The sequence below is a fragment of the Peromyscus leucopus genome, chromosome 7 (genome assembly GCF_004664715.2).
Source record: "Peromyscus leucopus breed LL Stock chromosome 7, UCI_PerLeu_2.1, whole genome shotgun sequence".
NCBI lineage: Eukaryota > Metazoa > Chordata > Mammalia > Rodentia > Cricetidae > Peromyscus > Peromyscus leucopus.
The window spans coordinates 7,301,430-7,327,162 of record NC_051069.1 but is presented as its reverse complement, the minus strand read 5'-3'; the positions used below and the strand labels follow the sequence as shown (position 1 = coordinate 7,327,162).

Here is a 25,733-nt window from a genome sequence, read left to right as displayed (position 1 = left end):
ACTAAGGTCTTCAGATCTTCTGCCGACAACTTCCACTGCTCATTTTCCCTAGGGTCTGCCTTATGGCATCCCACTGTATGTGAGGGTATCCAGGTGCAAGGCATGAGAATTTCTGAGGGAGCTTAGATTCATGACGTGACTTCGGCCAAGCAGCCAAGCCTCAGTTTCCTTGGGTATAAGAGAAAAAAATCCTGAGATGTTTAATACATAAGATTTTTGTTCAAGTCAAATGGTTAGGATCTCGGCTTTGGAGTTATAGGGACGAGACCTCACTCCACTACAACTCTGCCATCTTCCAGCTCTGTGGACCTTGCAGGCAAGTCCTTAACTCCACCGGTGTCAGAATCTCTTCAATTACAAAGGTTGAAATAATAGCCCCCTCGGATGGTTCATATCAGAGTTCACTGAAATACGGACATACACTATGTAAAGTGTAGCATAATAATTATTAGTTGCAGTGGCTGAGAAAATGATAGTATGTTTGTTGTTTCATCATCTGAACGACGTGTGATTGTTCTCAAGAGTGTTTTCTGGTCATAGTGGTGGTGCAGAGGGACAGGGGAAGGGACTGAAGAGATGGCTCAATGGTTAAGAGCACTTACTGTGAGCTAGAGACCACCTCTGTGGTTAAGAGCACTTGTTCCTAACTGGACCTGGATTCGAGTCCCAGATCCCACATGGTGGCTCAAAACCATCTGATCAAACAAGAACATGCATGGTGCACATACATGCATGCAGGAAAAACATTCACACACTTTTTTTAAGCACCTCCCATCATGCCATGGGACAAACACACACACACACACACACACACACACATACACAGAAACAGACAGACAGACAGAGACAGAGAGAGGACAGATACACGCACATACATAATTAAAAATAAAATTGTAACGTTTTAAAAAGATTTAAAAGTTTCTTTTAGGGGCTGGAGAGATGGCTCAGAGTTCAAGAGCACTGGATGTTCTTCCAAGGTCCTGAGTTCAATTCCCAGCACCCACATAGTGGCTCACAACCATCTATGATGAGAGATCTGGTGCCCTCTTCTGGCAAGCAGACATATGTGTGGACAGGACACTGTATACATAATAAATAAATCTCTTTTTTTAAAAAAAAAAAGTTTCTTTTAAAGGTTTTTAAAGGCTTATTTTATTTTATGTGTATGAGTGTCTTGCTTGTGTGTGTGCGTGGTGTTCTTTGAGGGACTTGGCTAAATAATACGCGTCACACTTCGTCCCCGGCACTAACTCCGTCGGGAGCAACCTCCAATGCGGCAGGCCCCGCCCCATCCTCTGCGCGAGCCGGGGCGCTGCGGCCATAGGCCCCGCCCCCTGGGCACGCATGCGCGTGGTGGGCCGCTGGGCGGAGGTGATGCTCTTGGTCCGGCGCTGCTGGGGCCCGCAGCTGGCGGCAAGGCGGCCTCGCTGCTCGTGTCAGTCACCGGCGGGGCACGGCGGATGCTCGGGCGGGAAGGACAGCCGAGGCTCCCGAGTCCGCGAGAAGCCGCCCTGGAGGGTGCTGTTCCTCGGCACCGACCACTTTGCGAGGGAGACGCTGCGAGCTCTGCACGCCGCCAGGTACCGGGCTGGGGCGACGGGGTCCCAACGGCGAACCTCGGCGGCGACCCCAGGGTAGCGAGGGCGGCGGGGTCCCAGGAAGGCGTTGCCGTCAGGTCCAGGCCCGCGGAGCTCCTGCAGCCCCCGCGAGCAGGCCCTTCACCTGCGCCTGGGAACCCGGGCTTGGAGAGGCCCCGCCAGTGCCCTAAGGCCGTGAGCAGGGCTGGTTAGCCAAAATGGGCTGTGACTCCAAAGTTCGTCCCTTTCCGGTGTTGCTGCGCCCCAGTTCCTTAACCCTTCTGCACGCCCGTGTTTAATAGGGCTGAACAGCCTCCAAACGAACCGTTTTCAAACGAATACATTTCTAAGAACAGTTTCGTATACGTGTAGTGTGTATGAGTTTTAACAAACCGTGTCCACTAGGGAGAACGTTATTTGTAATTCAGCCTTTCCTGGAAGTCTGATATGTCCATTGCCCCACGTCCCTCCTAGCTTAAGGTTGTTTGGTTATTTATCATTCCCGTTTCCTAGCATTTCCCCTCCCCCAATTCTGTCACCTTCATCTCTGCCTCCCTACAAATACTTATTTCTCTTAAAATTTATTTGTATGTGTGTGTGTCTCTGAGCATGTCCTTGCTAGTGCCTATGGAGGCTAGAAGGGGGTGCCAGCTTCCCTGGAGCTGGAGTGACAGGCGAAGGAAGAGCAGTCAGTGCTCTTAACCACTGAGCCAGCTTTCCAGCCCCATAAAGTTGTTTGTTTGTTTTTTTAGTTAAACCCCATTTGTTGGTTGCACTAGTTTTTATTATTTTAATTATTTAAAATTTAAACATTTTAATTATTATGTGTCATGAGTTTAATTATAAAAATAACTTTGTTGTGCATGAAGTAGTTTAGCTTTGAGTGGCTCAACACTGTTGCATTTTTCTCTACTCTTTCTAATTCAGAGACAACAAAGAAGAAAAGTTAATTGAAAGACTGGAGGTTGTCACAGTGCCTTCACTGTCCCCCCAAAGGACTTCCCGTGAAGCAATATGCTGTACAGTCCCAGCTCCCGGTGTACGAGTGGCCTGATGTGGGATCCGGAGAATACGACGTTGGAGTAGTGGCTTCCTTTGGCCGACTTTTGAGTGAGGCTCTTATTCTTAAATTTCCCTAGTAAGTTTTATTTATAAGGAAAAACAGTGTAGCGATCATGTCGTTATGAATGGGTCTAGTACCTAAAATGCCATAATTTAAACTGCTTTCTTTTTTTCTCTTATTTATCTTTTCCAGACAGGGTCCCACTCTATGTAGCTCTGGCTGTCCTGGAACTCACTGTGTAGACCAGACTGGCCTCAAACTCAAGAGACCTGCCTGCTTCTGCCTCCCAAGTGCTGGGATTAAAGGTCTGGGCTACCAGGCCCAGGTTAAACTGTGTTTTTTCTGCTGTCTTCTTTTAAAATAAGATTTTATTTTTGGCACAAAACATCAACTATGTTAAGCTCTTTGTTACTCCTTGGCTTTCATCTGGCCTCCTATAGGTTTCATGTATATGTTAACAGCCCCCGCCCAACTCTCACTGAACTCCAGGGTCACCTTGTCCACAGCTCTGCTTGGATGTCTCCTAGGCATCTCTCTGAAGAGGCTCAGCACCTCTGCAGATCTTTATCTGGTTGTTTGGGCCTCAACAATCAGTCATTCTCCAGTTACCCTGTGTCCCACATCCAGTCCACTCTGAAATCCTCATGGCTGTGCCTTCAAAACCCCGAAGATGCTGATGGGTCTCATCACCTGCCGGCTTCCACTCCCGCCCGTGCGTGGTACTGCACTCACCTCCTAGCTGGTTTCTGCTTTTGCCTTTGACCCTGTCGGTGTTTTGCCGACCCAGAAACCACAGCCATCCCTGTGAAGGATCTGTCAGACCATGTCACTGTGCCGTGAGGCTTCTCTGGTAGTTTGTAGTCTCACCCAGAATAAGAGTCAAAGCCCTGTGTCAGCCCATCAGAACCTCCATTGATCCTCTGTGGATGCTGTGGCTTCTCCTGACTCATTCTACACCAGCTGAGCTTGCCATGCATCCCTTGAACAGGGTGAGCATGTTCTACCTTTAAGATCTCTGGCCCTGCACACGCCTTTAATCCCAGCACTCTTGGGGGCAGAGGCAGACTTTGTTTCCTCAAGGTCTCTATACATGCCAAACTTGTATGCATTCTTTCAATCTCAGCACTCAGGAGTCCGCAGCTGAGAAGAAAAAAAGTTAAATAAAATCTCTGTACTATTCCCTTTACCTAGAAAGCTCTTCGTGTTTTTGATGGCATTTCAGTCAACAGTAGATAGTGTATATGGTGCTGCTCCATAAAATGGTATGGCTCGTGATGTGATAGCTGTCTGAACTTGTGTAAATTACACCCTCAACAGAATGTTTGAATAGGGATATTTCCTGATGACACATATTTATAAAGTATCCTTTTTTTGTTTGGTTGGTTTGGTGTGTGTCGTCGGTGCCCCCATCCTCCCGTTCCCACCCCCTACCCCCAGACAGGGTTTCTCTGTGTAACAGCCCTAGCTGTCCTGGAACTCATACTGTAGACCAGACTCGCCTCGAACTCACAGAGATCCGCCTGCCTCTGCCTCTCGAGTGCTATGATTAAAGGTGTGCGCCACCACTGCCTGGCAGTTTTTTAATTTAAAATTTTTTGCATAGATATGTATGAGTGGTTTTTTTTTTGTTTTTTTTTTTTGTTTTTTTTTGCTGCATAATATGTACGTGCACCATGTATGTGCCTGGTGTCCAGGGAGGTCAGAAGAGGGTGTCAGATTCCCTGAAACTGGAGTTAGGGGTGATTTCAAACCACTGTGTGGAGTGCTGGGAACCGTAACTCTGGTCCTCTCAAAAGGTGCTCTTAACTGCTCAGCTATGTCTTTAGCCTTTGCTTGTTTTCGATTAAGTTTCATTGGTTGCTTGTGATGAGAGTGAACTCACCTCTGGCTTTGTTTTAGGGGATACAGACCTCAAGGTCGTGCGCCTTTAACCCTATAGGTTATATAGTTTAGGTGATAAAAGCTGTTAGGTGTTTTGGGGATGATGATTGTTTTGAAACAGGGTCTCAATCTGTGACACAGGCTGACCTGGATCTCACGATAGTTCTCCTGCCTCAGCTTTCCAAGTGTTAGGATTAATACGTACCACCACACCCGGCTCTTGGCAAGTTTAAGATGAAAGTGCATGTTAGTTTGGTAGCAATAACGAATTCCCACACTAATTTCCACCTTTTCTGACTCAGTGGCATATTGAATGTACATCCCAGTTGCCTCCCGAGGTGGCGTGGTCCTGCCCCGATAATCCATACCGTGCTTCATGGAGACACAGTCACCGGAGTAACAATTATGCAAGTTAGACCCAAAAGGTAAAGCTTATTACTGGAAATGTTGTGGTCAGGCTGTCTGGCCTTGGTGGTGGGGGAATGGTTGGAGTGTGTTAACTTGGGTGATCCCCAGTGCCACCCTTTGCTTTTGTAGTTGCTCTGAGTAGTCCTGCTTTCTAACATAAGAATCGTGCCTTTGAGATTCATACAGGGTCTCTTTAAAGTCCTGTAATTGGTCATTGCAATTATTAACACCTGGATTTTTTTTTTTTTTTTCTTTTTTGGTTTTTGGAGACAGAGTTTCTCTGGGTAACCGTCCTGGCTGTCCTGGAACTCACTCTGTAGACCAGGTTGGCCTCAAACTCACAGAGATCCACCTGCCTCTGCCTTTTGAGTGTTGGGATTAAAGGCGTGCGCCACCACTGACTGGCTCTAAACACCTGATTTGGATTTGGAGCTTGTTTGTTTGTTTTTATTTTATTTTATATTATTTTTCAGATAGAGTCTTTGTGTAGTCCTAGCTGGCCTAAAACTCACTATGTAGACTAGGCTGACCTCAAACTCAGAGATATCCACCTGTATCTGCTTCCCAAATGCTAGGATTAAAAGTGTATGCAACCACACTCTCTTGACCTTACTTTTGAGTAAGTGTCTTATATATTCCAGGGTGACTTTAAACTGGAATGACTAACAGTTAGATTAGTAGCCTGCAATAAGCTGTCTTTGTGCTATGTGGACAAGTATATTGGTCTTAACAAATAATCATGTTGGCTGCTTCTGTTTCTGTTTTTGTTTTTTTCCCCTTGCTAGGTTTGATATAGGCCCAATTCTCAAGCAGGAAACCATCCCGGTGCCTCCCAAGAGCACATCAAAGGAATTGGAAGCAGTGTTGTCGAAACTCGGTGCCAACATGGTACAGTTGCCCACCCCACCCCGGCTTCTCGTTCCTGTAGAAGGCTTCTTCAGCAATACGAGGGGAAATGATCTGATGATTTGTAACTTTTAAGCCTCATTGGTAGCAGGGAGGGGACACAGAAAGTGGGCTGGCTCAGCAGGGAAGGCGCTTGCCACCAAGCCTGATGACCCGAGTTCAGTCTCCAGGACCCACAGGAGGGAAGAGAAGAACTCCTGAAAGTCCTCTGACATTCACATGGGTTCATGCACACACTGTAAATAACATGAGAGAGAGAGAGAGGTTAGGACTGAGATTGGAACCAAACATGGTTATATTCGCCTGTAATCTCACACTCAGGAGGCTGAGGCAGGAGAATCATGAGCTCCAGGTCAGCCAGGGTAAGGAGATTCTCTCTTAACAACCAGCAAAGTGGTTCCTGTCCCTCGCTTCCTGAAAGTTAGCTCAGTATTTGTGACCATTGAGGATTGCAGAGTGGGTGCTTAATAAAAGCTTTCAAATAAAATAGGCCATCTGCAGTGGTCCCCTTCATTTCATAGTGAGATAGTTAGTTTAGTCTTCTCAGGTGCCTTCTCTTGCTCTCTTAGACACCCCTTGCCTACTTCTCTCACTCAGCTAGCAGCCACACCCTAGGAATCTGTTCATTTCCCAGCTTATGCTTAGTACTTCCTATTCTGGGCATTCCCTTGGAAGTGACTTTTTATGGTGGCTGCCATTTATCAAGACTATTCTAGATAGTTGGTGAATTTTCTTTCGCGCCCTCCCAACAAACCTCTGAGGTAATCGTTGCTGTCACTCATTTCACAGACACAACATTGAGAGGTAAAGACAAGTCAGGGAACTTTTCCAGAATGAGAGCACCGGTAGGTTGTGGGGATAGGACTGGAACGTGCTCCTCTGAGGCCCGCTGCCTTGTGAAGGGTGAGAGTGTTAGGCTCTGCACGGACTGCCGGGTGGTGAGAACTTGTGCAGCCAGGCCCAGGCCAACACTGTTGGGGAGCAGTTTGGTGCCTGAAGTCAGTCCCTCCCTCCCCCGCTTTTGCTGGGACAGGTACTTCATGGCACTGAACTGTGATATTTCTGCCTTGTTCTGTTGAATATATTCTGTGCTCTTTGTATTTGTAGCTAATTTCGGTTTTGAAAAGTTTGCCTGAAAGTCTGAACAACGGGAGGCCACAGCCGGCCGAGGGAGTGACGTATGGTGAGTGAAAGCCACAGACACTCACCTCTTGTAAAGGTTTCCTCTGTCGTGATGGTGACTGAAGGCTCCGATTCCATCACTGCCTTGTGTGTGCTTTCCCACAGAATGCTGGGTAAGCTCTCCCCCTTTGCCATAGCTTCGTCCTCCACATCCCCCCGGCTTTTTATTTTGAGAAGTATTTAGCACCTGTTTGCCTCAAATCTTTCTGTGTGGATATTTAGTGGATATATTTTAAATTATGATTGCTTATTTGCAAGTATGATGAAGTTCATCTCCAATTTCATTAGCATGCACGTCTTGGAGAGATGGCTCAGTGGTTAAGAGCACTGGCTGCTCTTGCAGAGGACTTAGGTTAGACACCCAGCACCAATATGGCAGTTCACAACCATCTGTAACTCTAGTCCCAGGATATCCGATGTCCTTTTCTGGCCTGTGTGAGCACACATGGATGTAATCCACAAAGAGACATACATGTGTGCAAAACACCTATATGTGTACAATAAAAATAAATTTTTTAATCCTTTTTTTAAAAGGGGGCGGGGCCTAGAGAGATGGCTCAGTGATTAAGAGCACTGGCTATTCTTCCAGAGGACCCAGGTTCAATTCCCAGCACCCACATGGCATCTCATAACTGTCTGTAACTCCAGTTCCTGGGGAACCAACACCAATGGACATAAAATAAAAATAAATAAATTTAAAAAAAAAAAAGACCAACAGTAAAATAAAGGCATTGAACATGTCCTGGCAGTGTCTAATATCCAGTTCATACAGGTTTTTCCTAAATGTCCAAAAATCTATTTTATATCCTTAACACACACACACACACAAAACTAGGATCCAAGGAACACATTTTCATGACTGCTTGAATCTTTGTTTTTTGCTAGTATAATCCTAATTAGTCACCAAAACATGTACAGTTTTTGGTGTATTTTGAGTTTCCTTTTTGTTTTTGTTTTGAGACAGCAGATTCCTGTTAGGGGTTTCCAGTCTTCCATCATTTTATGCACTTGATGCTTCCTAATCCAGCAGAGGAGACTGGAGTCAAATGTGGTGATGCATCCCTCTAATCCCAGGAAGCAGAGGCAGGCAGATCTCCAGTTCAGGCCAACCTGGGCTACATAATAGAACCCTTTCTCAAAAAAGTAAATAAAATATTGGAGTGGTTTTAATGTACATTATTCTTGTGAGTGATGTCGATGATATTTTTATGTATTTAAGGAGAATTTGTATGCTTTTTATTCCCTTTTCCAGGGAGGAACCTTAGTGTTGTCCATTTTTCTCTGTCAGGATTTTCATTTTTTCCTTTTTACTTATTAGGTGTATTTTATATAATACTGAAGTTTAGCTCTGTAACATGAACTGCATGTTCTTTCAGTTTGACATGTTTTAATTTTAATTTATGTTGTTTATTCTTGTCTTTTAAAAATGCTTGCTTTATTTTATTTGTTCATTTTTATTTTTTGAGACAGGGTCTCACTATGTACCCCTTGGCTGTCCTGAAACTCACTATATAGACCAGGCTAGCCTTAAACTCACAGACCTGCCTGCCTCTGCCTCCAGAATGCTGGGATCAAAGGTGTGCACCATCACAGTCTGCTAAAACTTTTGTTTTTATGTAGTCTAACATAATCATCTTATTGCTCCGGGCTGATTGTTCCCTTCATTTATGGTACAAAGGCGAATGTGTGTGCCATGGCTCTGTGGCCAGAGAATGCTTTTCAGGAGCTGGTTCTCCCGCCGTGGAACTCAGGTTGTCAGACTTGGAGGCAAGCTAAGCCATATTGCCTGCCCTCTTTGGAGTTTTTTTTTTTTTTTTTTGGTTTTTTCCGAGACAGGGTTTCTCTGTGTAGCTTTGCGCCTTTCCTGGAACTCACTTGGTAGCCCAGGCTGGCCTCGAACTCACAGAGATCCGCCTGGCTCTGCCTCCCGAGTGCTGGGATTAAAGGCGTGCGCCACCACCTCCTGGCCATCTTTGGAGTTTTTTAGAAGGGTATTTTCTACCCTGGAGTTATAAAGTAGGTCTAATTACTTTTATTTCATAATGTAGCAAGATGTAGACATATACCAAAGTTGAACATTCTCTTCTGCTTGTAATCCAACCTCGCTGTCAGTCATGAACACGGACCCCTGTTCATCCTTGCTCTTGTCTCTCAGCCCCTAAGGTTTCTGCTGGCACCAACTGCGTCAAGTGGGAGGAGCAGACCTCGGAGCAAGTGCTCAGACTTCACCTCGCCATCGGGGACATAGTGAGTTGAAAAGTTGGATATTGTTTCCTTTCTGGGTGTTTTTATTTAGGAGTGAGTCTTATAAACTAAACCTGGGGAATTTTCTTAAACTTTAAATTTTAAGTTTTGATAGAGGCCTTGAAATTCACAAAGTGCTTTCAAATGTACATTCTGCAGTATTTCCTCACCAGGTTTAATTATCTCTTGTCATAGACAAGGAGAATAAAAACAAGATAAATAACTTAGGTGTCACAAGTCAGTAAGCAGTGAACCTTTAAGTCTTCCAACTATCTAGATAGAGTTAGTATATCTTTTTGCCTCTGGTCAGTATTTTATAAGAAGATTTTTTTTTTGGTGGCTGTTGTTTTTGTCTTTGTTTTTTCCCGAGACAGGATTTCTTTGTGTAACAGCACTGGCTGTCCTGGAATTCACTCTGTAGACCAGGCTGGCCTTGAACTCATAGAGATCCGCCTGCCTCTGCCTCCTGAGTGCTGGGATCAAAGGTGTGCGCCACTACGCCCAGCTCCAAAAGATTTTAATTATGTGTGTTCAGGGTAAGCGATGTGTGTGTGTGTGCACGCATGTGTATAATAGCCATACCTATGGAAGCCAGAAAAAGGCATCAGATCTCTCCAGTGCTGGAGTTACGGATGATTGTGAGCCATCCACTGTGGGCGTTAGGGCTGAATTTGGATCTTCTGCAAGAACAGCACTTGCTCTTTTTTTTTTTTAACTGTAATTTTTTGATTGATTCTTTGGGAATTTCACATCATGCACCCCAATCCCACTCACTTCCTAGTCCTTCCATGTCTGCCTCCCACTCTTGTAACTCCCCCACAAAAGAGAAGGAAAATACGAGAACAGTAAAGATAATTAAAACAAAACAGAACACTTCACTCCTCCGTCTTGCTCCACTCTCCATCACATATTCATTTGTCATAGAGGCCTCGGGAGCTGCGGTGTATCACACAGTCACTCTTTTGCCCTAGCAGCTCTACTTGCAAATGTTCACTGCAGTGAGCTGTTGGTCTGGTTCAAGGCCCTGGGCTTCCGCTACGCATCCACGCTGGACCCTCACCAGATCTCCTCCGGGATATCCTGCTGTTGGCCGAGTCCTGTACGAGCAGACTTGCCCTTAACCACTAAGTCATCTCCAGCCCCGTATCTGTTCGTTTGTTTGGCGGTCAGGTCTCACGCTGTGGTCCAGGCTGGCTTGGAACCCACTGTATAGCCCACATTGTCCTCACATTCAGGCATTCTCCTGCGTTAACCTTCTAAGTGCCGGGGTTACTGAGAGGAGCCAATACCTGACTGCTGGCTGGCTTTTTTTTTTTTTTTTTTGACAGTCTCACTGTGTAATCCAGACTAGCCTTGAACTCTAGATCCTCCTGTTTCCACACATATACACAATGTTTTAAAATTCAGCATCAGCGTACAGTCTGAAAATAGGTGAACTCGGAGAAACTGAGAGAAATCATTTCCTGTTACATTGATTTTTATTACACCTTCAGTCAGCTTTTGTTGTGTTTGTTTGTATTATAAATGTGTTAAAGTAGCAAAAACGGCATTTTACCTGACGGGAAGGTGGATTAACCAGTAAATAGTACTCCTGGGGTGAGTAGATAGCCCTTGCCAGTGAAAGCCCCCCTTTTTAAAGATTTATTTAATTTCTTTATGTGTGTACTTGTGTGTCCGAGTATATGAGTATGTGTGTTCAGGTACACATACCCGTGCATGCACAGAGACCAGGAGAGGCCATCTGATGCTTCAGAGCTGGAGTCACAGTGGTTTCCTAGATTTCAGGCTTGTTGTGTGGGTATATGTGCGCCCATTCATTCCAGGATACCAACTCCCATCCTCATGACTACACAGCAAGCTTTCCTGACCACTGAGCCATCCATCTAGTCTCAGATGGAGGCCCAAGAACTCTATCTTTATTTTATTTCATTTTAGGCATATAGGCATTTTGCCTGCATGTATGTTTTTGTATCATTATGTGTCCCTAGTGTTCTTGTTGGCTAGAAGAGGGCATTGGATCCCCTGGGATTGGAGTTATAGACAGTTGTGAGCTACCATGTGGGTGCTGAGAATTGAACCCAGGTCCTCTGGAAGAGCAGCTAGTGCTCTTAAATGCTGCGCCTTCTCTCCATTCTACATTTTTTATATCAAACTGCTAAGCCCAGCATGGTGATGCACAGCTTTAATCCCAGCCCCCAGGAAGCAGAGGCAGGTAGATCTCTGTGAGTTCCAGGCCAGCCTGGACTACAGAGTGAGCTCCAAGACAGCCAGAGATATACAGAGAAACCCTGTCTCAAACAAACAAGCAACAACAAACAAAACTTCTGTATACATGCGCAGTTAATATATAGTATTATATACCTGAAATTTGTTAATAGGTAAAACTCACGTTGAATGCTTTTTATTTTAGGAAGACCAAAGATGGTTAAGTATTTATTTACACACAGAAGGAATGAAACCACAAGGACTGGAAAACAGCACAGTTGGATAACTTTATAATTACATATATCTTAAAGTATAAGCTGACCTTTTCTTTAAAACATGGTTATGAACTAATGAAGTCATGTGAGAATAGACTGGTAAATATAAATCCACAAAATTTAAAACTTACTCATGCAAAAGTGACTAGTCATGAGACTCAAAGTTGTCAAACTGGAAAAAAGATCTATAACGTACAAGAATTCAATGACTAATTTCCGAAATATGTATAAATTTTTCATAAATTAATAAGAGATAGACAGCTCCGAATTTTGTTTGTTTTAGTAGTTGTTTAAGGCAGCATCTTACTTTTGTCCAGGGTGGACTTGGACTCATGGAGATCCTTCTGCCTCATCCTCCTGAGTGCTGGGGTTTTAGGTATGAACCCTCATGCCTGCTTAGACTCGGGAGGAATCTTTTATTGTAGCTGGATTCCACCAACCCCGACCAGGGCTGGGGATGGAACCAGTGTCTTTGCAGACACTAGGCACACTTTCTACCATCAGTCCCAGCACCCGGGAGGCAGAGGCAGGCAGATCTCTGTGAGTTCGAGGCCAGCCTGGTCTACAGGGTGAGATCCAGGACAGGCACCAAAACTACATGGAGAAACCCTGTCTCAAAACAAAACAAAACAAAACAAAACAAAAACAAAAAGGGGAAAAAAGTAAGTTTTTTTAAGGTGTCTCTACAAAGCTGTCTGTTTATTTCTTGTGTGTGCACATGTGTGTGCCATGATGTGCATGTGTTGGTCAGAGGACAGCTTGGACAGCTTTCAGACATCGAGTCTCTTCTTCCATCGTGTGTGGCCATCAGATAGGTAGGACTCAGGCCATCTGGCTTAACGGCAAATGTTTTCACCTACTGAGCCAGGCAGCCTCATAAAGCTGTTTACTGCCAGTTAGAAACTAGCAGCAAGAAACTGCTATCTGAAATGGCAAGAAATTGAAAATAAATGTCTTTTATAAAGGTATTATTGTATAAACTATGATTAGTTCTTCAGGTAGGATGCTGTGTACACACAGGTGAAGGAGACACATACCGACAGCTATGCTCTAGGTTTTTTAATAATAACATTTGGTGCAGTGAGAATAGTATGGGGGTGTACATATCAAACTGTTAATGGTGGCTTCCTCTTGTCGTGAAAATATAAAATACTATCCCTTTCTAAAACTTGTAACAAAAAACTTTAATTCTTGCTTTCATACTGAGCATAAATGTTTAATTGGAAAGATTAAGGCTACTTGCATAAGACTTAAGATCTTATACATACTACAGAGATGGTACAGAGGGTCATATTCAGGCTCTGTTTCAGCAGATTTAGTGATTGAGTGTCCAGTTCCTCTGAATGTAGAAGAAAAGTCAGAGTGGATTAATATGCAGCAGTGTCCAAAAAGCCTTGGGAGTTGAATGCATTCCTTCATGAATCCTTCCATTCCAATTGCAGGTTCCATTGCAGACACTCTGGTTGGAGAATACCATTAAACTTCTGGATCTAGTAGAAGTTAACAGCTCCATCCTTGCAGGTACTAACTTGAATAGCTGACAAGTTGTTTTCACTACAGTCCATTTAAAAATGTGTCATTCCGCTGGGCGGTGGTGGCGCACGCCTTTAATCCCACCACTCGGGAGGCAGAGGCAGGTGGATCTCTGTGAGTTTGAGGCCAGCCTGCGCTACCAAGTGAGTCCCAGGAAAGGCGCAAAGCTACACAGAGAAACCCTGTCTCAAAAAACGGAAAAAAAAAAAAAATGTGTCAGCCCCCCCCCATATTTCTAATATTCCCACGTTTACTAGACATAAGGGTTTGTGTTTTGTTTTTTTCAGTGCAGTAATGGTAACACCTCACAGTCCCTTGTCTTATCCTTTGCAGCGTTCATTCCTGTGCGTTTTCTCATGCAGTCATCACATGAACCCAGGAAGCTGGCAGGCAGCATTGCTCTCCTATTTTTAGCTCTGTGTCTTCTTGTATTAGGGTTGAGGGCTGTGGAATGACTCAGTTGATTTCACGCTGGTGAATCTTGTAATGAAAATGTATGGACAGAGCACAGAGAGGACAGCATTTCACCCTACAGTTCCTTCTGAGGCCCTCAGCATCCTCTGGATGAGATAAGCTGGAACGTGGGCTGCAGGGGGCGCTATTCTAGTCCAGTGGCAGTGGGAGGTCCCCATTTGTGGGGAATGGAAGGACCAGAGTAAGTCTGAAACATTGTGTGAGTTGCTCCGCTGCTGGGCAGTTAATCTCAAAATGACAGTACTAAACTGACAGATGGAGCACTGAAGGGGATCCCTGGGAGATGGAGCAGAGGACCGGAGCCTCTCGTGGGTGAAGCACTTCCTTTGGGTCCATACTGTAGCCAGGTCACCTGGCTCCAGGAGGTTTTGCTTTGCAGAGTTGGGGCCTCAGTAAGTGTGTCCCTCCCATCATTAGTTCTGCCTCCGAAGATTCCTTTTTGTTCATTTTTTAAATTTTGTTTATCAGTGCTGGAGATGGAACCCAGGGTCTTGCAAGTGCCATACTGGTTATATCCAGCCACCAAGATGTTTTTGATGTTTAAGAAGTGCCGTGATTTATTTCTCTCTTTCTCTTGCCTCCTCTCCCCGCTCCCCATTAGATCCCAGATTAACAGGACAAACTGTGGCTCCAGGGTCGGTGGTGTATCACAGACCGTCACAGATGCTGCTGGTTCACTGCAAGGTATGTGACTTCAGCCTCGGGGTACTGTCGGTGTTTTCCTGAATCTGCGGTTTGTATTTCTTTTTCCTTTTCCTTTGAGATGAGGTCTCACTAAGTAGCCTAAGCCAGCCTTAAATTCACTGTGTAGCCCAGGTTGGTCTAAAAGTGACCCTCCTGCCTTGGCCTCCTGAGTGTTGGAATTGCAGGTCTGTACAATTGGAAATGCCAGGCTTTCCATTTACCATTTGTGGTTTGGAATGAGAATGGCCCTCGTGAGCTCATATATTTGAATGCTTGGAACTCCTTGAAAGGATTAGGAGGGGTGGCCCTGTTGGAGGAAGTATGTTATGGGCATGGGCTTTGAGGTTTCAGAAGCCTGTGTCAGGCCCAAGTCTCTCTCTGGTTGCAAATCAGCTACTTCTCCAGCACCAAGCATTAAATTAAATGCTTTAAGAGTTGCATTGGTCATAGTGTCTCCTCACAGCAATAGAACACTAAGACACACCACTTTGGGGCTGGAGAGATGGCTCAGCGGTTAAGAACACTGACAGCTCTCTTCCAGAGGTCCTGAGTTCAATTCCCAGCACCTACATGGTGACTCACAACCGTCTGTAATGAAATCTGGTGTTCTCTTCTGGCCTGCAGACATATATACAAAATAAATATTTTTTTTAAAAAAGGACACCATTTTCATTAAGATTTTACTTAATGGCTTATCAGATTAAGCTAATAGACAATTTTCTTAAGAAAAGTGGAATCTCCAGCATAATTTTTGAAAGTGATGACATTTTTATCATTGCTACCCATAATGGTAGATTTCTGAAAGAGTGATTTTTAGTAATTAACTTGATTAATAAGCTCTGATATCTGATATCAGTCATCAGAGCATCATGACTGCACGGCATGAGTCCCACTTTCACCTCGACAGAGTTAGCGAGGGCATGGTCCTCGTTGTGTTCTGTTGCCATGAGGAAGCACCGTGACAGAAAAGCAGCCTTGGAGGAAAGGCTGTGTTTCATCTCGCATTTCCAGGTCACAGTCTGTCACTGAGGGAAATAGGAGCAGGCGCTCCAGGCAGGATGCTGGAGGCAGGAACTGAGGCAGAGACCATAGAGGAGTGTGCTTGCTTACCGACTTGTTCTCTCTCATGCTCGGCTACCCGCCTGCCTCCTCCCTCCCTCCCTCCCTCCCTCCCTCCCTCCTTCCCTCCCTCCCTTCCTATTTTACATGTATGAGTCTTTCGCCTGCATGGGCATGCCTGATGCTTACTCAGGTCAGAAGAAGGTTTTGGGTCCCCTGCAACTAGAGTTACAGATGGTAGTGAACGACCATGTGGGTGCTGGGAACTGAACCCCAATCTCCTATCAAATCTCTCCAGCCTCTTAGCTACCTTCCTTATACAACCAAAGCCTGCTTGGTTGGGGATGTACTGCCCACAGTGGGTGAGCCCTCCAATGTCAATTAACAACCAAGAAAATAGCCCACAGATGTGCTTAGAGGACAGCTTTAGGTGTTGGTTCTCTCTTTGCACTGTGTGCATCCCAGAAATGAACTGCCTTGGTAGCCAACACCTCTATTCACTGATCTGTCTCATATGTCCAGAGGGAATTTTTAAAATAATTTTAAAAAATACTTGTGTAAGCTAGGAGGTGGCGCACACCTTTAATCCAGCACTTGGGAGGCAGAGGCTATTAGATCTCTTTGAGTTTGAGGCTAGCCTGGTCTACAGAGTGAGTTCCAGGACAGCCAGAGCTGTTATACAGAGAAACCCTGTTTCAGTGGGGAAAAAAAAAAAAATGTGTATGTGTGTAGGGTATGAGTGCACATACTTGCATGCCCCAGCACACATGAAAGTCAGGAAAACCGTGGGTGTCTGTTTTTGCTCTCCACCTTATCTGAGACAGTCTCTGTTCTCCACTGCAGATGCCAGGGTAGCTGGCCTCTGAGCTTCCTTCCCTTCTCCTGTCTGCCTCCCTCCACGGCTGTTATGTATGTTCTGGGGACCGAAACTTTGGTCCTCATTTTGCATGGCAGATGCTTTATCCACGGAGCCATCTCCTTCGCCTGAGGTTTTGAATGATCTAAAGTGGCTGGAGAGGCTGTCGAGATGGCTCAGCAGGTAAAGGCTCTTGACACATGAGCCTCATGACCTAAGTTCAATCCTCACAAGTCTCACAGAGGGAGAGCCAGCTCCACAGAGTTGACCTCTGACCTCTGCATGTGTTCCCCCATTGTGCACTCAAACCCAGTAATAATAATACTTCTTTCAAAAGTTTAAAGTGACTGAGAACATGGTGTAGCTAGCACTCTGGAAGCTGAGGCAGGAGGATTACCTGAGAAACATAGTGAGTTCCACGTCATCCTGAACTACATAGTGGGTTTTTATTTGATTTTTTTTGGTTTGGTTTTTCATGACAGCGTTTCAACTATGTAGCCCTGGCTGTCTTGGAACTCACTCTATAGACCAGGCTGGCCTCAACCTCAGAGATCCACCTGCCCCTGCCTCCAGTGCTGGGACTAAAGGCATGCGCTGTCACACCCGGCTGCTCTAGTGGATTTCTTTAATGACTGGGACCATTGTTTGACAAAACCGTGGTGTGTTTCTGAGAGGTCTTCCACATCTCTTCTGTTTCCTGAGTATTTTCTCTCCTGCGGTAGTTATGTTAGATTCTGCATACTCACAAAGCATGTTTTAAAGTGTGTGATAGACCGATCTACCAACACAGATGATGGGTGCAGAGCCCTCCACCACTGCTCAGCTCTCGATTGATTCGGAAGCACGTCACGCGACCTCCCTTGCTCTGATTCTGTGTATCTGCATCTTCTGTGTCTGGACTTGCCTCTCACAGAAGCAGCTGTGACTGGGGAACATGTAAATTTGGCTGTTACCATTGTGTTACCTTGGACAAATCACCCACCAGCTGCAGGCATTAGTTTTCTTTATAAGATTTATTTTATGTGCATTGGTGTTTTGCCTGCATGTATGTCTGTGTGATGGTATCATATCACCTGAAACTGATGTTACAGACAGTTAATGAGCTGTCATGTGGATGCTGGGAATTGAACCCTGGGTCCTCTGAAAGAGCCTTCCCAGCCCAGGCATCAGTTTTCTAATCTAGTGCTGACATTGGACAGCCAGTGCTAACATCTGATGGATGCCTACCTTTCAGACTGTTTTTAGATTGAAAAAATTGTGTGTGTGTGTGTGTGTGTGCGCACGCGCTTCTGAGTGCTTGTGAATGCAGGTGCCCACAGAGGCCAGAGGTGTTGAATTTCACAAGCCGCCACCCCCCCACACACACACACACACACCCCGCCCCCAGAGCTGGAGTTACAGGCAGTGAGCTACCTGATAATGGGTGCTGAGAATCAGACTTGGTCCTCTGGAAGAGCAGTGCACACTCTTAACTGTTGAGCCAACACTCGGGTTTGATTTGCTATGATTTGATAACTATTTACAGTAAGATATATGGACCTACTCAGAAAACTAAAACACTTTGCAAATAGAACTTTTTATTCTATCCCCTATGTTGAAATAGGTCAGGGCAGTTGTTATTCTTCCTTCGTGAGGAACTTTAGAGACGAGGCATTACGTGTCATTCAGTACAAAGTTCTGTGCGTTTAGTGAAAGCATTACATTTGGAAGGTTTTTTATTTTGTTTTAAGATGGGGTCTCACGCCGGGCGGTGGCGGCGCACGCCTTTAATCCCAGCACTCGGGAGGCAGAGCCAGGCGGATCTCTGTGAGTTCGAGGCCAGCCTGGTCTACAGAGTTTTCCAGGAAAGGCGCAAAGCTACACAGAGAAACCCTGTCTCAAAAAACAAACAAACAAACAAAAAAGATGGGGTCTCACTATGTAGCCCTGAATGGCCTCGAACTCAGAGCTCTCCTGGCCTGCCTGTCTCCCCAGTGCTGGGCTTAAAGGCTAGGGCACCGTGCCTGGCACATTTTGTAAAGTACAGTTTATTTCGTTGTCAAGTTTTGCCCCCACTGTCTAGTCACTGTCTGTCCTTTGTCCTTTAGGATGGCTGGATTGGTGTTCGATCAGTAATGCTTAAGAAAACACTAACAGCTACTGATTTCTACAATGGATATTTGCATGCGTGGTACCAGAAGAATCCCCACGCTCACCCAAGCCAGTGCAGATTTCAGACTCTCAGACTTCCAACAAAGATGCATCAGAAAACCAAGTTGTTGCTATGCAACAGTACATTAAGTAGCTAGGAAGAAGACAGACACTATTACACACTTGTAATTTATTAAAAGCTTTATTTACAAGCAACTGACTTTGAAAGTTAACACCGTTGGAGGAAAGGAAAATGGTTATCAAGATGGTGGACACCCTTGGAGGGAAGGAAAATGGTTATCAAGACGGTGAACACCCTTGGAGGGAAGGAAAATGTTTATCAAGATGGTGAACACCCTTGGAGGGAAGGAAAATGTTTATCAAGATGGTGGACACCCTTGGAGGGAAGGAAAATGTTTATCAAGACGGTGAACACCCTTGGAGGGAAGGAAAATGGTTGTCAAGATGGTGGACACCCTTGGAGGGAAGGAAAATGGTTATCAAGACGGTGGAAGTCTTGAGCTCTCCATTTGCTGTGTGTAACAGTTACAAGCAGCCTTTGTGAATAACAAAAGAAGTTTAATAAAATTTTGTATTTATAATGTTCAGTTTAAAGGTGATTGTATCTTTTGAAGAGCAAGACACTAAATGGTATGTATATATTCTAAAAGGTTGTTTCAAAAATGGTGAATGTAGCCAGCAGTGGTGGCACATGCCTTCAATCCCAGCACTCAGGAGACAGAGGCAGGTGGATCTCTGTGAGTTTGAGGCCAGCCTGGTCTACAGAGTGAGTTCCAGGACAGCCTTAGTTACACAGAGAAACCCTAAACTCAAAACCAACAAACAAACAAATGCTGTGTCTAAGGACTGGAGGAAGCTAAGTAAAGTGCCCGCTTAGCCTGCGTGAAGTTCTCGGTTTGATCCCCAGCACCACGGAAACCACTCCGTGGTGCACACCTGTAGTCCCAGCACTCAGGAAGTGGAAGCAGGGGGATCAGAAGTTCAAAGTCATCCTCGGCTATATAGCAAGTTCCGCAAGATATATTCCTCTTTGGATTTTTATCATTGCTGGAAAAAAAAGTTCACTTTACCTCAGACTTCAAACTAAACTCAGGCTTGGGATGTAGCTAGTTGGTAGAATTCTTCCTCTTGTGTACACAGTGCTGGCTCCATCTCCAGCATCACACAAATGGGGCATGGTGGTGCGCGTCCGTAATCCCATTACTTGGAAGATGGAGGCAGGAGGGTCAGAAATTCAAAGCCATCACTACAAAGCACGTTTGAGGCCTGCTTGAGATACATGAGAACTTGTCTAAAAACAAAAGCAAATGGAAAAGAACTCCATTGCTAGTTTCTAATTGAGTGACTAGGGACAAGTTACCTAAATCTTTAAAGCCCTGAGTTCTCAGTTTAATATCACGGGTAATAAATGCCTGCCTTGCAGAATGGTTTGACACAGGAAATGCTCAGGGAAGTACCTGGCACACACTGGATAGTTAATAATGGGTACCTTTTGCTGTCACCTCTCAAGTTGACTAGACTACAGAGTGCCCTTATCTTCGTCAAACACTCTGGGTATGTCTGAAGGTGTCTCTGGGTGAGGTTAACAACATTTTAGTGGGTAAACTGAGTAAAGCAGACTGCCTTTCTAATGTGAGTGAGCCTTATCCAGTCAGTTAAATACTAAAGGTTGGGCCGGGGTGATAGCTTGGAGGTACAGTGCCTGCTGCAAAAGCGTAAGAGCCTGAGTTTGGATCCCCTGCTCCCATATAAAAGCTGGACATGGTGGCATGCTTCTGTAACCTCAGTACGAGGGCAGCAGAGACAGGTGGACCCCAGTGACTCACTGGCCAGCCTGTCTAGTTCAGTGAGCTCCAGGTTCACCAAGAGACCCTGTCTCAGGGAGGGAGGGAAGGAAGGGAAGGAAAGAAGGAAGGAAGGAAGGAAGGAAGGAAGGAAGGAAGGAAGGAAGGAAGGAAGGAAGGAGAGAAAGAGCTCAGAGGGTACAGTAGACTTTAGACTTGAGTAGAAACTTTTGCTCTTCTGAGACTTAACCTTGTTGACCTTTGAACTGGAGTTGTAAACCAGTGGCCCTCTAGCGGACTGGCAGACTGCAGATCTGGGGACCCACTGGCCTTCATAACCATGTGAACCAACCCATTATAAATCTGTTCTATTTCTCTGCAGAACTTTACTACATACAGCATTCTGGTACTGCTGTTTCCCACTTTTAGACCACCTACAGTATTTTCCACTGGGGGTTGCCACAGCTGTGGGGACCCCCCAACAGAGTAAAAATGGTTTTAGAGTGAGAAAAGATCTATGTAACTCAGAATTTCATCTCAAAGATAAAGGACCGAATTCAGGCATTGCTGTGTTGTGAAGAATCAGAACCCAAGGCCATAGATTTTTTTTTTTTAATTTGTTAATTTATCTATGTGGGGGGAGGGAGGGGTATGTAGAGGTCAGTTTCCTGCTTCCACCATGTAGGTCCTGGTTGCCAGGCTTGCTGGTAAGTGTCTGTCCACTGAGCTATCTTGCCAGCCCTAGAATTTTTTTTTTTTAAGGACTTTTTACTTGGTTTGGGAGACAGATGTTTCTGAGCACAAAATCCAGCCCTTGGAAGAACAGCTGTTGGAAGATTACTTCTGCTTTTATACTTTGTATTTAGGGAAACACAATATGCTTTCACTGTATTTTATATCCATCAAACAGTTGCCATGTGCAGACATAATTTTGAGTGGCAGAAACTTGGAATCAGCAAACCTCGCCTTGGCCCTGGCCCTACACTAACTGTAAACCTAAGCTGCTCCCTACCCTCTCTGATCTGTCTCATGCTGTGAAATGACAGCTGTGCCTGCTTTGTACAGATTGTCAGGGGGCACAGGACACACGTGGGATGCACCCAGCTCAGAGCAAGCCTGGTCCCAGTCAGAGCTGGTGTCAGGAGGCACAGGACACACGTGGGATGCACCCAGCTCAGAGCCTGGTGTCAGGAGGCACAGGACACACGTGGGATGCACCCAGCACGGAGCCTGGGTCTCGTCTGTCATTCAGTATATTTAGTATAACTTAGTGCTTGTTGAGTGCCAGCCAGCTGTCTAAGGGCCTGAACTCTCTTTGCCTTCACAGTAAGTAGTCCTGCAGAACAGAATTGTCCATCATTTCTCCAGAATGTTAAATAGCTCTGATGATCGAGCTCCTTTCCATGGATTTAATCTATTCATTACCATTCGTCCATTTGCAAGTGACCTAAAAATAATGTAACATTTATTTTGTGTTTGTATGTGTTACTGTGTGCATGTGGAGGTCAGAGGACAATTTTCAGGACTTGGTTCTCTCCTACCATGTGAGTTCTGGGATTGAACTCAGATCATTAGGCTTGGTGACAACATGCCTTTAACCACAGCCATCTGACTGTGAGTTTTATTCTTGGTTGGAGAACTCAATGTGCTGGACTTTGGTACTAGACAGTTTTAAAAGGCATTTAGTTTCTATATGATCACTGTTTTTAAACCTCTGACATTTACTGCTTTCTAGAATATCTTGCCAGCCTTTACACTGCTCTTTGTATTGTTGAATCATTAGTGAGATGATGGAGAAGATAGATACTTTGCCTTAGGGACTGTAATTGTTAGAAGTTAGTGATAGGAGGCCTGGAGAGATGGCTTGGGTTAAGAGCACTTGCTGTTCTTGCAGAGGACCTGAGTTCAGTTCCCAGCATCCATGCTGGGCAGCTTTACAGCTTCCTAGAACTTCAGCTCCAGGGGATTTGGTGCCCTCTTCTGGACTCCTTGTGCACCTGCACACACATACATACATACAGACATGCACATACACGTAATTAAGAGTAAAATAAATCTCCAGCCAGGCATGGTGGTGCATGCCTTTAATCCCAGCACTTGGGAGGCAGAAGCAGGGGGATCTCTGTGAATTCAAGGTCAGAGCCTGATCTACACAGTGAGTTCTAAATCCTCATAATGAGACCCTGTTTCAAAGGCATAACAAAACCCAAAAAAACAGCCAGGCTGTGGTGATGCACGCCTTTAATCCCAGCACTTGGAGGCAGAGGCAGGTGGATCTCTGTGAGTTCAAGGCCAGCCTGGTCTATAGAGCAAGATCCAGGACAGACCCCAAAGCTATACAAAGAAACCCTGTCCCGAAAAACCAAAAAAAAAGAAAAGAAAAATGAAAAAAATAAATCTAAAAACAATGAATGATAGGCTAGAAAAAGGACTTAGTCAGTAAAGTACCTGTTCCACAAGTATTATCTGGATTTGATCCCTGTACCCTTCTAAAATGATCCCAGTGCCAGGGAGGTAGAAACTGGGTCATTTAGGTGCTGTCCAGCCAGCCTAGTCTAATCAGCAAGTCCCAGGTTCCAGTGAAAGGAGACTGTCTTAAAACAAGGTGGTGGGGGTGGGGGAAGCTGGAGGGATGGTTCAGTGGTTAAGAGCTCTTACAGAAGATCTGAGTTTGTTTCCAGAACCCATACTAGGTGGCTCACAACTGCCTTTAACTCCAACTCTAAGGGGGATTTGACATCTCAGATCTCTGAGGGCACCTACATTCATGTGCACACACCCACACAAGCACATATACATACTTAAAAATAAGAATCTTTAAAAAATAACAAGGTAGCCGGGCGGTGGTGGTGCATGCCTTTAATCCCAGCACTCAGGAGGCAGAGCCTGGCCGATCTCTGTGAGTTCTAGGCTCTGGGCTACAGAGCGAGTTCTAGGAAAGGCACAAAGCTACACAGAGAAACCCTGTCTCAGAAAAACCAAAATAATAATAATAATAATAATGATAATGATAATAATAATGTGAGGGCTGGAGAAATGGCTCCTTGGTTAAAAATGTTTTCTTTGAACCAAGTGTGGTGGGACATGCCTTTAATATCATTCAAGAGACAAAGGCAGGTGGATCTCTGAGTTCCAGGCCAGCCAGGAATATATAATGAGACCCTGTCACACACAAAAAAGAATGTTTGCCATACATGAAGACCTGAGTTCCAGTCTCTAGCACCCACATAAAAGCTAGGCATGGACATGGGTGTCTGTAACCCCAGTTGTGGCTGAGATAGGCAGATTCCAGGGGCTTACAGGCCAGCTAGCCCACCTGAAACCACAAGCTTCCGGTTCAATGAGAGTCCCTGTCTCAAAGGAATAAGACAGGAATGGAGGAAGATACTTATCTTAGTTAGGGCTTCTGCTCTGACAAAACATGACCAAAAGCAACTTGGGGAGGAAAGGGTTTATTTTCACTTACTCTTCCATATCACAGTTCACCAAAGACTTTCAGGTTCAGTAACCTGGAGGCGGAGCTGCTGCAGAGGCCATGGGGAACAGCTGCTTACAGGCTTACCTCTTCTGACTGGCTCAGCCTGCTTTTTTCTACAACCCACAACAGCCATGGGATGGCACCACCCATAATGGCCTGGACCTTCCCACATCAATCACTAATTAAGAAAATGTCCTACAGGCAGGCTTGCCAACAGCCTGATCTTATGAAACTAATTTTTCAATAGAGGAGTTCTCTTCACGTGACTCAGGCTTGTGTAAAGTTAATATACAACTAACACAGTATCTGATATCTTCAGCTGACCTCCGTGTATGCACACACAAACACACACACATACACACCAAAACAAAATAAAACAAAACAAAACAAGGTAGATAGCTCCTGAGGAATGACTCCTGAGTTTGACCTCTAAGCCTCCACATGCATACATTCATGCACACTATAAACATGCACACATACCTACATGTATACACACACAAATACACAAAGAATAATAGGACTTGAGGGGGCAGCTGAGTATAACTCCATCGTAGAGTGCTTATTTTTTCTATGTGAGATCTGATTTTATTCCCAGGACCAAAAAGAGTAAAGTTAAAACACTATTTTGGGGTAATCTGTCTAGTTAGTGGAAAAGTACTTTGCCTAGCATGCTGGAGGCCCTGGATTTGGTCCCCAAGCGCACTCGCTCGTGCGCGCACACAAATCCATAAAATTTAAAATCCTGTTTTCAGTAAATACGCATTTTGTGTGTGGGCTTCTTTAAAACGTCTTGACTAGCTTACAAAGCAGCAAGGTTTCCTTGTCTTGTCTTCCCTCCAACTTCAGGGCTGGGAATGGAACCCAGGGCCCTCCAAGGGCTTTACTATGGGAGACACAAGCTGCCTTTCATCCCATTCCTACTCCCCACCCTTCACCCACCCCCATCTCATAGCTTCTTTTTTTTTTTTAAAGATTTATTTATTTATTTATGTATTTTCTGTATATGAGTGCTCTTTCTGCATGATGCCTGAAGGCCAGAAAAGGACATCAGAACCCATTACAGATGATTGTGAGCCACCATATAGCTTCTGGGAATTGAACTCAGGACTTTTAGAAGAGCAGCCAGTGCTCTTAACCACTGAGCCATCCCCACCCCCCTTTTATAGGGTTCCTAGTACATGTCTATGAAACTCAGCGTCTCCTATTATTTTCCCACAGAATTTTAGACCACTTCTTTTTCTTTTAATTTTATGGTTTTCTTTTGCTGTTTGGAGGTCAAACCTAGGGCTTCACACATGCTACAGTATTGTATCTGGGAGCTGTGTCCCCCGGCCCTGGGCTGCTCTTTTACGAGTAGGGAGCTGGGAGGATTATCAGAACAACTCTGAGGGAAAGCTGTTGTATATATTCCTTAATAGGGGTTGAAGATGCAGCTCAGTTGGTAGAGTATGTACCTAGCTGGCATGAAGCCCAAGGTTTGATCCACAAAACTACATAAATTAGTGGTACATTCTGGTAATCCCAGAAAGTAGAGGGTGGAGGCAGGAAGATCAGTTTCTGATCTTGAAGTTCAAAGACATTTTGGTTATACAGCAAGTTTTAAGGCCAGCCTGGGCTACACCAGAGCCTGACTTTAAAAAAAAAATCCTTGGAGTTTTGGATTTAGCTCAGTGGTAGAGAGGTCCTGGATTTCATTTTTAGCTCTAGGGGGAACAATCCTTAATACAGTCCCTAAGTTTATAAAATTCTGATCTTAGAATTAGAAAGAACAACCGGGTGGTGGCACAAGCTTTTAATCCCAGCACTCGGGAGGCAGAGCCAGGTGGATCTCTGTGAGTTCGGGGCCAGCCTGGTCTACAGAGCAAGATCCAGGACAGGCACCAAAACTACATAGAGGAACTATGTCTGTCTCACAAACAAAAACAAACAAACAAACAACAACAACAAAACAAACAAAATAAGAATTAGAAAGA

At 44.9% G+C, this 25,733-nt stretch overlaps 1 protein-coding gene across 1 annotated transcript; it reads left to right on the top strand.

Moving 5' to 3' along the window:
* Window positions 1-1,347: 1,347 nt before the first annotated feature.
* On the top strand, window positions 1,348-19,092 carry Mtfmt (mitochondrial methionyl-tRNA formyltransferase). The gene is given in 10 exon segments (XM_028866562.2): window positions 1,348-1,580; window positions 2,505-2,565; window positions 2,567-2,715; window positions 4,824-4,946; window positions 5,715-5,817; window positions 6,943-7,018; window positions 9,173-9,264; window positions 13,184-13,262; window positions 14,350-14,432; window positions 18,435-19,092. Coding segments are annotated over 10 exon segments (1,173 nt in total). The 5' UTR covers window positions 1,348-1,374; the 3' UTR covers window positions 18,636-19,092.
* The last annotated feature ends 6,641 nt before the right edge of the window (window positions 19,093-25,733 follow it).